This window comes from Talpa europaea, assembly GCF_964194135.1.
Source record: "Talpa europaea genome assembly, chromosome: 12".
In the NCBI taxonomy this organism is placed as follows: Eukaryota; Metazoa; Chordata; class Mammalia; order Eulipotyphla; family Talpidae; genus Talpa; species Talpa europaea.
Window position 1 is genome coordinate 53,295,691 of NC_140079.1, and position 13,098 is coordinate 53,308,788.

General features: G+C 42.7%; 1 protein-coding gene across 1 annotated transcript in view; it reads right to left on the reverse strand.

Annotated features, from left to right (window-relative positions):
• Positions 1-594: 594 nt before the first annotated feature.
• Positions 595-13,098, reverse strand: part of RGSL1 (regulator of G protein signaling like 1) — a gene marked incomplete at both ends in the record, with an annotated part of 55,638 nt that continues 43,134 nt past the window's right edge. Inside the window, 3 exons of the mRNA XM_084250050.1 lie at positions 595-665; positions 9,090-9,176; positions 11,496-11,605. Of these exons, the coding sequence (XP_084106176.1) occupies positions 595-665; positions 9,090-9,176; positions 11,496-11,605 (268 nt within the window). The remainder of the gene's footprint in view (positions 666-9,089; positions 9,177-11,495; positions 11,606-13,098) is intronic.

A 13,098-nucleotide genomic window follows, 5' to 3' on the forward strand; every position in this document is an offset into this window, starting at 1 on the left:
TGGACTTGCAGAAAGTGTGGAAACATTCAGCCTTGTCAGTTTCTTCATCTGTTGAGGGTCGCAGACCAAGCAGCTCTTTGACACTACTCTGCTATGTTTTCCAGTACCCTCTCAGGATTCTTCCAGAACCCTAACTTAGCTTCAGTCTCACTCTGATGCTTGTACAGAAGTAAGGAAAACTCAAGTCCATTTTGTTTTATTGTCAATATCTTGTCTATCATGATAGCTCCTCTTTCTTTCCCATCTTATATACCTTACCCTGAAGTACAGTAATATTAGGGGTGGTGACAATAAAAGCTCGCCTCCGATGCTTCTCCCAGTAATAGTGTTCTACTGAAAGGTGGGTCAAGACTGTGGTTTCTTAAAAGTGTCTGTTCTAGTGGGAGGTGGGCAAGAGTGCCCACAGAGAAACCCTTCCCGAACTACCCAGAGCACAGGCGTCTCTGGAAGTGCCAGGTTTGGTGTCTTCGTTCTGTGTGAGGAGAGTTATCAGCATGTGGAGTGAAGTCTTGGCCCTGGGAAGTTTCTCCCACCTCTCATTGTACACTTGGACAAACCAGCCCTGAATTAAAGTAGAGGATTTCCAGCTCATGCCTACCCGATGACAGGATACAAGTGCATGTTGGAAAGCCCATTTCTTGTCAGGGTCATGTTGCTTGATGAAGCTAAAAATAAACACAGAAAAAAAAATGCATCAGAACTCAGGACACAGGTCATTGGAGGACCTCCAGTCTGGGAAGTTTCCAGGACAGTTTCCAGGAACACCCCCAGGGCAGGTGTTTGGAGTGTGAAGGGGAAGTAGCAATACTCCAGGGACAGCCAAGAGACCTGGTTTGGATGCTGCTATATTTTTTATCCTAGATGTTTTTTGTCATCTGGATGCAAAGGTGATGAAGTCAACCTTATAGACCCAGGGAAGTGAAAAGGAGTAGACCAGAGGGACACTGGAATCACAAGTCTTCCTGTTTGGATCCTATGGATCGTGGTTTCATAGTGGGCACCCCCATGAAGGAAGAAGGGGACATATGTAATGCATGGGCCAGGCATGTTGGCATTCATGCCTGTGAGAGGCAGGATGCAGTCCTCAAACTAGAAGTAGAATTAGGATAGAAAGACAATTTAGATAGAAAGAAAAGTCTTGGGAGATATCATGTAGAAGCAAACGCAGATTTAGTGCTGGCAAATGAGATTTGAATCCTTGAGGCTGATTATGGGGAAGAAAAATGATATCACAAGGCCACAATATGGGAGGCTAGGACCGGTGATAAAAGATCAGAGATAAGAGATAAGAGAATTCTCTTATCAGGGATAAGAGAATCAGGAAGTGGGAGGTATGGGGCTGGGGTCTTGTTCAAGTAGCATTTGCTCTCAGTGGGAGGGGAAATTAACACTTAGGATGGTATGATTTTCTTCTAATAAAGATATCCCAGCATACCTGGAAATGAACAAAGGACCAGTAGAAATATAGAGAAATCTAAGGCATTTGTCTTCAAAAGATTAGAAAAGAATCCCAAAGACATGATTATTCAGATTATTCAAATGAGAGCTATACCCAGGACCCTTCCCAATTCCTGCCCAGCCACTCATAGGCTTTGTGATGCTGAACAAGTCACCTCATATTTGGGGGTCTCAGTCTTCTTCTGGTCACTAAGGATGTAACAGGGCAGTCCCCAGGACTAGGGGAAGTTCCAGGTTCCCTGCCCAGCCCAAAGTAGAGTGGAGCTGAGCAGGGAAGAGAAGAAGCTGGGGAAGAGACTGAGGAAGGAAGTAGGATGGAGAGCAAGAAGGAGACCTGGAGGAGGTGCATGGAGCAGATAGATACGTGAAGTAACTGCACTTGCCTTTTGGTCATGGATTGGTTGAAACAGATGTGGGTGAGAGACCCATGGGGAGGTGACAATGGCAGCTTTTATCTTGATTTTGATTTTGCTCTTTTCCTCCAGACTTGTCTGGTTGTTTCTGATCCTTTTCTGTGGGTCCCCACTGAAAGATTCTTTAGACTGTGGCAGGCTTTTGGGCCTTGCTCTGGACCAATCCCTTTTGGGTAGACTTTTTTTTTTTTAATTTAAATTTTATTTTTATATTCCCCATACAATTACAACCCCCTTATTTTTACCCCAAGCCTTCCATTCCCTGCCTCCCACCCCCCATAGAGTGTCTCTTGTTCATAGTTATTTGTTGATTTTTTTTTCTTTTTTTTGCTATTTAACATCCTTTGATCTCCTTCTTTTTTTTTTTTGTCTTCTTTTTTTTTTTTTTATAAATTTTATTGTTATATTCCCCATACAATTGCAGCCCCCCCATTCTGACCCCAATCCTTCCCCTCCCACCCCCGCCCCCCTAAAAGTGTCTCTGGTTCATAGTTTTTTGTTGATTTTGATTTTCACTTTCTTATAGTTATTCATTTTCCTGGTCCCTTATTTAAGTTTTCTAGATTCCTGCTATGAGTGAGACCATCCGGTATTTTTCTTTTTCTTTTTGGCTTATTTCGCTGAGCATGATCCCTTCCAGCGCCATCCATGTTGCTGCAAATTGCATGTGTTTATCTTTTTTGAATGCTGAGTAATATTCCATGGTATATATGTACCACATCTTCTTGATCCAGTCATCTATTTTTGGGCATTTGGGTTGTTTCCAAAGCTTAGCTATTGTAAACAGTGCTGCTATAAACATAGGGGTGCAGGTGTTGTTTGGAATTGATGTTTCTGTGTCCTTTGGGTAAATACCTAGGAGTGGAATTGCTGGATCATATGGGAGCTCTATGTTTAGTAGGTCCAGAAATCTCCATACAGCTTTCCACAGTGGTTGGATCAGTTTGCACTCCCACCAACAGTGCAGAAGAGTTCCTTTTTCTCCACACCCTCGCCAACATTTGTTGTTGCTAGCTTTTTTAATATGTGCCATTCTCACTGGTGTAAGATGGTATCTCATGGTAGTTTTGATTTGCATTTCCCTGATGACAAGTGATGTTGAACATTTTTTCATATGCCTGTTGGCCATTTGTATTTCCTCTTCAGAGAAGTTTCTTTTAAGCTCTTCTGCCCATTTTTTGACTGGATTATTTTCTTTGTTGTTGTTGAGTCTCATCAGCTCTTTGCAGATTTTTGTGATCAGTCCTTTATCATTAGTGTTGGGTGCAAAAATGTTCTCCCAGTTGGTGGGGTTTCTCTTTGTTTTTGTTATTGTCTCTTTTGCTGTGCAAAAGCTCTTTAATTTGATGTAGTCCCAGCTGTTTATCTTTGCCTTCACTATCACTGCTTTGGGTGATGTGTCTGTAAAGATGTCTTTGATGTGCAAATCACGTAGTGTTTCGCCTATATTTCCTTCTATATATTTTATGGTTTCAGGTCTTATGTCTAGTTCTTTAATCCATTTTGAGTTGATTTTTGTGTATGGTGTGAGGTGGTGGTCAAGCTTCATTCTTTTGCATGTAGCGACCCAGTTTTCCCAGCACCATTTATTGAACAAACTTTCTTTGCTCCAATGCATATTCTTTGCTCCTTTGTCAAAGATTAGTTGACCATAAATCTGTGGGTTTATTTCTGGATTTTCTATTCGATTCCATTGGTCTGTATGTCTGTTCTTGTTCCAATACCATGCAGTTTTGATGATTATGGCTTTGTAGTATAGTTTAAAGTCTGGGAGTGTGATGCCTCCATTCCCTTCTTTTTTTTTCAGGAGAGCTTTGGCTATTCGGGGTTTTTTGTGATTCCATATGAATTTCATCAATAATTGTTCTATTTCTTTGAAGAATGACATTGAAATTTTGATTGGAATAGCATTGAATCTGTATATTGCTTTTGGAAGGATGGCCATTTTAATAATGTTTATTCTTCCAATCCATGAGCAGGGGATGTCTCTCCATTTCTTTGTGTCTTCTTCTATTTCTTTTAACAGTGTTTTATAGTTTTCTTTGTATAGGTCCTTTACCTCTTTTGTTAGATTTATTCCCAAATATTTGATTTTTTTTGTTTCAATAACAAAAGGGATGGTCTTTTTGATTTCTTCTTCTTCAGATTTATTGTTTGTGTATAGGAAGGCTACTGACTTTTGCGTGTTGATTTTGTATCCTGCCACTTTACTGAACTGATTGATGAGTTGAATTAGCTTTTCTGTGGAGTTTTTGGGGTTCTCTATGTATAATATCATATCGTCTGCAAATAGTGATAGTTTGACTTCTTCTTTTCCTATTTGGATTCCTTGGATGTCTTTCTCTTGTCTTATTGCCCTGGCTAGGACTTCCAGTATTATATTGAAAAGCAATGGTGAGAGTGGACATCCTTGTCTTGTTCCAGATCTTAATGGAATTGCTTTCAGCTTTTCACCATTGAGAATGATACTGGCTGTTGGCTTGTCATAGATGGCCTTTATGATGTTGAGGTATGTTCCTTGTATCCCAAGAATTTCAAGGGCTTTTATCATGAATGGGTGTTGCACTTTGTCAAAAGCTTTCTCAGCATCTATTGATATTATCATATGGTTTTTATATTTCTTTTTGTTGATGTGTTGGATAACGTTGATTGATTTTCGGATGTTAAACCATCCTTGTGCCCCTGGAATGAATCCAACTTGGTCGTGGTGAATTATCTTATGGATACATTGTTGGATTCTGATAGCTAAAATTTTATTGAGGATTTTTGCATCAGTGTTCATTAGGGAGATTGGCCTGTAGTTTTCCTTTTTTGTGTTGTCCTTGTTCGGTTTTGGTATTAGTGTAATGTTGGCTTCATAGAACGTGTTTGGTATTGTCCCTTCCTTCTCAATTTTTTGGAAGAGTTTGTAAAGGATAGGCACTAATTCGTCTCTGAATGTTTGGTAGAATTCATTTGTAAATCCATCAGGTCCTGGGCTTTTGTTTTTGGGGAGGTTTTTGATTACCATTTCAATTTCGCTAATTGTAATTGGTCTGTTTAGGTGTTCTATTTCTTCTTTATCTAGCTTTGGGTGATTGTAGAGTTGTAGGAATTTGTCCATCTCCTCTAGATTGTTAAACTTGTTTCCATATAACTGTTCATAGTAGTTACTGATTATTCTTTTGATTTCTGCTGTGTCCGTTGTGATTTCTCCTCTTTCATTGATGATCCTGTTTATTTGTGCTTTCTCCCTTTTTTCCTTTGTGAGCCTGGCTAGGGGTTTGTCTATTTTATTGATTTTTTCAAAGAACCAGCTCTTGGTTTCATTGATCTTTTGGATTGTTTTTTTAGTTTCAGTTTCATTTATTTCTGCTTTGGTTTTTATTATTTCTTTTCTTCTACTGGTTTTGGGGTTTTTTTGTTGTTCTTTTTCTAGATCTTTGAGCTTCGAGATTAGGTTGTTTCTTTGCGTTCTTTCTTGTTTCTTGATGTGAGCTTCTATTGCTATATATTTTCCTCTTATTACTGCTTTTGCTGCATCCCATACATTTAGGATATTGGTGTCCTCCTTGTCGTTCAATTCAAAAAATTTTTTAATTTCTTCTTTGATCTCCTCATTAGTCCAATGGTCTTCCAGTAGTGTGGTTTTTAATCTCCATGAGGTAGGAAAGTTCCTTGCCTTCTTTTTATGGTTTATTTCTAGTTTGATGCCTTCATGATCAGAAAAGATGGTTGATATGATTTCAGTCTTGGTGTATCTGTTGATGTTTGTCTTGTGCCCCAGTATGTGATCGATCCTGGAGAATGATCCGTGTGCGCTTGAGAAAAATGTGTACTCCGTTTTTTTGGGGTTTAGTGTTCTATAGATGTCTGTTAAGCCTAATTGCTCTAGGTCCTTATTTAGAGCTTTGGTTTCTTCACTTATTTTTTGTCTTGTTGATCTATCCATTGTTGATAGTGGTGTGTTGAAGTCTCCCACTACGTATGTGTTTTCTCTGATGTCTGTTTTCAGAGAGGACAACAGTTGTCTGATATATTTTGGTGCTCCTTCGTTTGGTGAGTATATGTTAATGAGTGTTATTTCTTCTTGAAGTATTGTCCCCTTGATCATAATGTAGTGACCATTGGGGTCTCTTTTTATCTTTTTGAGTTTGAAATCTGTTTTATCTGATATAAGTATAGCTGTTCCTGCTTTCTTTTTTGGTCCATTTGCTTGTAGGATTGTTTTCCATCCTTTAACTTTGAGCCTATTTTTATCTTTTATAGCTAAATGTGTTTCCTGGAGACAGCAAAAGGTTGGGTTTTGTTTCTTAATCCAGGCTGCAACTCTGTGTCTTTTTATTGAAGAGTTTAGTCCATTTACATTTAGAGTTAATATTGATATGTTAACATCTGTATTTGCCATTGTGTTTGTCTTTCCTTTGATTTTATTTATTTATTCTTTTAATAACTTTTTTTTTTTTTTTGGCCTTCTTTCATTGTTATTCGTCCCTCTGCGGTTCTGGCTTTAGGACTCCTTGTAGTATTTTTTGGAGTGGGGGTTTAGTTGCAATGAAATTCCGGAGTTTCTGTTTGTCTGGGAAGGTCCATATTCTTTCTTCAAAGAGGAAGGAGAGCTTTGCGGGATAGAGTATTCTTGGTTGGCAGCTGTTTTCTTGGAGTCTGTTGACTATGTCCCTCCACTCTCTCCTTGCCCGTAGTGTTTCTTCGGAGAAGTCTGATGTCAGCCTGATTGGTTTTCCTTTGAATGTTATCTGTTTCTTCCCTCTTGCCAGCTTCATTATTTTTTCCTTGTCCTGGATTCTTGGGAGCTTTACTATTATGTGTCTTGCTGTATTTTTCCTTTTGTCGTGGAAGTTTGGTGTTCTTCTTGCTTCTTGTATATCAATTTTCAGCTCCTTCTTCACATTTGGGAAGTTCTCTTCAATTATCTCTTTGAATATTTTCTCTGTTCCTACATCTCTCTCCTCTCCTTCTGGTATTCCTATAACTCTTATATTTCCTTTCCTCATGGAGTCAGATAGTTCCCGAAGTCTTTCTTCGTTCTTTTTCCTTCGTACTTCTCTTTCCTTTTCTGTTTTGGTTCTTTTTATTTCTGTGTCTTCAAGATTACTTATTTGTTCTTCCATTTCATCTATTCTGCTTTCATTGCTTTTCCCAGAATTCTTTAGTTCTTCCATTAATTCTTTGATCTCCTGCATTTCTTTTACTTCCCTCTTTAGGGACTCAATTTCTTTCTTCTGACCATTGTTTTCCCTCTCTAGGGACTCAATTGCATTCTTCTGATCGTTGATTATTTTTCCCTTATCATTGTTTTCCTTTATGACTTCTGTCAGTTTTTTAATCACGGCAATTTTAAATTCTCTTTCTGGAAGGCTCAGAAATTCTTCCAAGTTATTGTCTTTGCAATCTGGGGGCTGGCTTTCTTTTTGTGGTGTGCTTTTTCTCTGGAGAGTTGCTAGGTTGCGTGTGGTTCTTCTCCTCCCTACTGTCTGTTTTCTAATTTGCCGTATGCGTTGGGACACTGTGTTGTTGGGACTGGCCGGCATCTTGGGTGGGCTTCTCTGTTCCCCTCTGGTTCTTCCAGGAGTCATCTGTCAGTTTCAAGCAGCCTTTACTGGAGAAGGGTCCCTGTTCTAAAATGCCGATGTGGGGACACACTCCCCTGTGCGCCTGGTCTTCCCCGGCGGTGGGTTCCTGCTCCCGTCTGGGCTTAGACTGCAGGCCAGAGGGGGTCTGGCGTGGGCGAACTTCCCCCGCTCACCTCTGGCTCCTGAGGAAGCCTTCTGCAGGTAGTCTTTACTGAAGAAATGTCCCTCTTCTAAAATGGTGATGTGGGACACACTCCCTGCGCGTCTGGTCTCAGGCACACTCTTTTGCGTGCCTGGTCTGCCCCGGCTGTGGGTGCTCGCTCTCCCTGTGGGCTCAGACTACTTGTTCGGAAGGGGCCCGGTGTGGGCTAACTCCCCAGCTGGCCACTAGCTCCTTCAGTAGCCTGTGCTGGGGTCAAGTCGCTAGGTGGCGCCAGAGATCTCTCCTAGAGCCCTTGGGGAGCTGATTTTCCACCCCGTGGGACAGGGAGCAGAGCGGGGATGGTAGGGTACACCTCAACGGCTTTGGGGTGCTGTGTCTGCCTTGTGCCCCACCGTCGTGGGGAACCCACGCCCCTAATTTCGTGCCCCGGGTCTCAGTTCCAAAGCCCTCAGTTCCAGGACGCGGGCTGTAGCCCAGATCAGTGGCGCGGGAATGGCGCCTTTTGAATCCCGCTCCCCTGCCTGGGCGCCTTGTTCCTGCTCACTCAGGGAGGGCCTCCGCCGTCTCCCCGCAAGCCTAGGTCGCAGGCGCGGGGACCTGGGCAGCTGCGATCCGGTCCGGATCCGCGCCACTTTCCGCGCAAGCTTACCGGGCGGCCGGGGCTGTGTGCTGGTGCTGGTCTCCTCCTGGGGGGCGGGGCTCTCTTTAATGGCGCCTGGAGCTCACCTCTGCGGCGGATCCTACAGGGTTCGCCTCAGCTCCCGTTCACGGGGTGTGGTGGCTGAAATAGTTCCTTTCCACTCACAGTCCCACTTGCTGTGTCCGTTTTTCTTGTTGGCCGTTTTGGTTTGTTGTTTCCCTCCTGTCTGCCGGTCGGAGAGTGCCGCCTCTGTGGGCGGGGGAGGGGAGCAGGGTTCTGCGCTTCCCTCCCTTCTGGTCCTCTTTTATGGCCTCTTTCTTCTTCGGGCAGTTTGCTGGAGTCGTCCGTTTATCTTCCGTGTCCCAGTTCTCACTGGGACCTGCCGCTTTTCCTCCCTATTAACTTTTTTTAATGGGAGATCTTACTCGCAGCGTCTCCTCGCCGCCATGTTGCTCCTATTTGTTGATTTTGATATTTTCTTTCTTATAGTTATTCTTTTTCCTAGTCCCTTATTTAAGTTTTCTAGATTCCTGCTATGAGTGAGACCATCCGGTATTTTTCCTTTTGGGTAGACTTTTATCCACGAGGTGATGTGACTTTGGATGCTTGATTTAGAAACTATATTCTTTGTCATTTCTGTATTGTTTACTAATTGTGTTAAAGTTCCTTTCCATTAAAGTTTTACATATTTTGTGTTGATGTGGTGAATGGCAGAACCCATTTAGAGCAGACAGGTTTGGGGGTTCTAAGGTACCCCTCTCCCTGCTCTGTAACAAGGAGATTGGCCAAGCTGAACTTAGAGTCACCCTTTTGATACTAGTTGTATTCGAACTCCAACTTACAATTTTGGACTGCTATTATGTCACGTTGTTGAGGCCGAAACCACTCAACCCCTCTGAGCAAGGTGAATCTTAAGATGGGGTTGTCTCCTGTGGAAGGAAAGAGGGGGTAAAAAAAAAACTTCACAACACCCAACAAAGTTAATCTAAGTAAGCAAGAGCACTTCTGTTTAATATTCCTTGGATTACAGGATGTTCGATAGAATGTTACTTAAATTCAAATCTCTGTATCTCACAATGGGAGTCTGAGGCTGAGAGGGAAATAAAATGCCCAAGTGCCCTTGGGGAACACAATGGTTCTCTAGGTCTGAAACCCAAGTGGCCTGACCCCTCAACTCAGAGCATTCTCTTGCCATCTTCCAACTTTCAATACCAGAAAAGATTTGGGAGTTTGCTTTCCTTGAGCTCAGCATGAGAAATGAATGAATGACTGGGAGTTCTTGGCTGCCAATCAAGGACATTTTCTTGTTCCTATGAGTATCTTTGCCCACCCTGGCTGCCACTTCCCTCCCCTTATCCTCTTATTATTCCATTCTCTCCTCTACCTTGCCCCATCCTATTCACCCACAAGGACATTTTGAACCACATATGAAAAGACTGGAGTTGTTTTCCTGACTGTTCAGGAAAGCCAGAGATGAATTTAGGTCTCAAGGTTGAAACAACAGAAAGATCAGCTCTATCTTGGGAGCGTTTCTGCTGTTTTAAAGACTTCCTTCTTAGCTCTATACTTTGCTCTGATTCCTGCACTGTCTCCAGATTCACAGACCTGTTCTCTGTGGTTCCCGGAACTTTTCACTGTGAAAAAATCCAGTCTTGCTCTCACCAGACTGCCCCAGGCACCATCCCCCTTTCTTTAAAATTCCCTTTTGTTCAAGTGCCTGTCTTAGTGCAGGTATTGGGAAAGGGACTGAGTTTAACTGCTCTGGGCTAAGAAAAACATGTATTTTATATACATATGAGTAATACATATTAATAATGCATCATTAATGAGCTGTTGGTGATAATTATATAAACTTTTCACCAGTAATCCAATAATGCAATTAACACTACCTTTATTTTGAAGATTTTCCCATGCTTTCATTAAAGTGATATATCTAAATACACACACACACACACACACACACAGCAGGTCCTTAAATAACATCATTTCATTATAACATTGATGAGAAAAAAAATAAATGATTCCCAGCCAGGCCCATTGTATAGAATTAGCATGTTCTCCCCATGTTCTTGCAGGTTTTCTCTGAGCACTCTGGCGTCCACTCCTATCCCAAAGATGTGTACTTTAGGTTCATTAGCATGTCTCTGTGGTCCCAGTTGCAGTAGTGTGTGTGTGTGTGTGTGTGTGTGTGTGTGTGAGAGAGAGAGAGAGAGAGAGAGAGAGAGAGAGAGATGCACTCTGAAATGGAAGAATGTCCAGTCCAAAATAAGGTTCCACCTTGTGCCTTGAGCTGCTGGAATAGGTTGTGGCTGCTCAAGACCCTGAACTGAAGTAAGCAGGCTGGAAATGAATGAATGAGTGAACACAAATGATTGTCTCACATTAGAAGTGTCTGGAGTCTTGATTTAGAAATGAGTGATGTTTTTGTGAGTAGAAATATGCTCTAGCAACTTAACTCTTGTTTATCTCAACTAGGCTATGGTTAAACTGGTTTCATTATACATCATTTCACTTCAATTTCTAATTTCCAAGACTCTACTGTTGACAAGTGAGGACACACTGTATGTACTACATTAAAATCATACTGTCAACTTTTAATTTTCTTGTTTAACAATATAAGTGTTTGTGTGTGTGTTTGTGTATTCATGTAGAAATAATTGTATCACTTGAGTCTGGGTAACTAAAACAGTGCCAGGAGTTGTTGAGTGTTGGGCCCCAAGCATGTCCATACCACAATACTCAGAACATCCACCTTAACCAAGGAACTGGAACAAAGCCAGTCCACCTCAAACCACCCAGAAATGAAATCATTGCTTCACTAACTTTTCATTTGATATGTGTATTATTGCACCAATAGGAACCTGACTTCTAGCCTAATTTGGATAACGGGCCACCAATCAGAATCTGACTGATTTCTAGCCTTACTCTGCATAACTGACCAGAGTGGGAAATATCACACCTGTTCTTTGTGGATATGAGTCTTACCACCCCCGTTAAGACCCCTAGAAGACTGTGATCTGCAAGCCCAAGGCAGGCAGAGCCCCCTTCTGTTAGCATGAAAATTGTCCATGAACCCTCACCCTGAGTGCTCTGCCCTCTGAGGCCTGAGTTAATGAGATTTCCACTCCAGAAAACACCTGTTGTGAAGCCTTTGTGAAATACCCTAGTGGTTGGGCCTCTGGCCCTCCTTTTCCCTCCTTGAGTCTTGTTTGTAAGAGGAGGGAGCTGTGAGTCCTGGTGGAGCTTACCTCCACTCAACGGAGGGTACTTGTACACGGGTTTAGGAAAACCTCTTCTCTCCTTGACCTTCTTCCCCCTGTACTGGAAATAAGAGCGGATCGCCTTCCAGGAACAAAACCTGTGAGAAAAATGGCTTCTGATCATGGGGAAGGAAACCACCAGCTAAGGGGCTGGAACATGAGCACAGGGGAGCAGGCTGGGGCCCTGGCAGAGAGGACAGAGAGGGCCTGGCATGGGCAGTATATTGAACTTCCTACTGGAACCACACATGGACAGTGTCTGTAAAGCATCTGCTGTACCCAGACCTGGAATGTGGTGAACATCTGGGGTGTGCTTGAGCCTCAGAGTATGAGTTTCCTAACTAACCTCTCCTGATGCAGCCAAACCATTTGACTGAAATCCTCTCAAGACCCAGTCCCTGGTTTCCATCCTGTCCCTTACTGAGAGGCTTATGCCTTTTATGTTATTCCCAAGAGCACTTTCCCTTGAGTAGACCCTGCTTCCTTGAATGAATTTAGAGTTGGCTGTGCCAAGTGGTCTTGCTCTGCACATGATAATAGTCACGAATTCTGCTTTTTTCAAGTGCCCCTATAATTTGGGATATTGAATGGGCACAAAGTTTCCTTTATGCTTCTTAGTTTCCCTGATCAAACAGGGTGAAGACTATATCCCATAATAAGCAGGACTATGAATTAAATTCTCTGCCCAGGTGCAACAGAAGTAGCAGCTAGAGTTGGTAAAATTGATTGTTGTCTTGACTGAAGCCAACCCTAGCCCTAAGCTCCCTGGCCAAAGAGCTCCACTGGTTTTGTTCTGGAAACTATCAACCCTGCTGCCCTTCTCCTGGTTTGAGTACCACTGGCCCTCACAGATTCTGGGTGTTCTTTCCTATCCTCTGGTCCCACTGAAGGAGTCACAGTGGATGGGACTGTGTCTCAATTCCTTTTCCTGGGTGAGGTGGGGAGGGGTTACTCCAGGTAACCTTCAATTTCAAGTTCCAAAACAGGCTCTCCAGTTGGGTGACTTCAGATAACAGGAGTCCATCCCACAATTAGCTTGTATAGAAAACCAAACCAGTAGTCTTATCCAACTGTTGTCTGCCATTGGCATCAGCCTTGGCTATGAATTAATTCTTTTGCCAGTGTGTATAGCACAGGAACCTTTTCTACCTAGTACTGTCTTTGCTTCAAGGGGATCAGCCCCTGCTGTCTGTTTCTTCACTCAAGTGTTGCTGGTCTTCACAGCTTTCAGGTGCTCCCACTAGCCTCTCCAGTGAGATGTGCCTGAGAGATGCTCTCCACAAGCAAAGCTCTGACTCAAAACCTTTCTTGGGTGTGTGAGCAAATCAGGCTTAAGAGCTTGTCAAAATCCTTATTTGCCAAATCAGGCAGATCTGCATTCACTAAGGTCCCTCATCAGGGAACCACCAACATGGTTCTGCAGATGAGCAAAGCTGCTATTTGGGATTATCACTTGGGCACTGCAGTCTGCCAAGATCCATCTGTAAAACTCCAATTGGCTGAGTCCTTCAGATTCCCCTCCAATCACTGTGGGCCAAGATCAGAGTAGGGGATCCCACAACGTGACCCACAATGCAGGGAGTGGGTACTG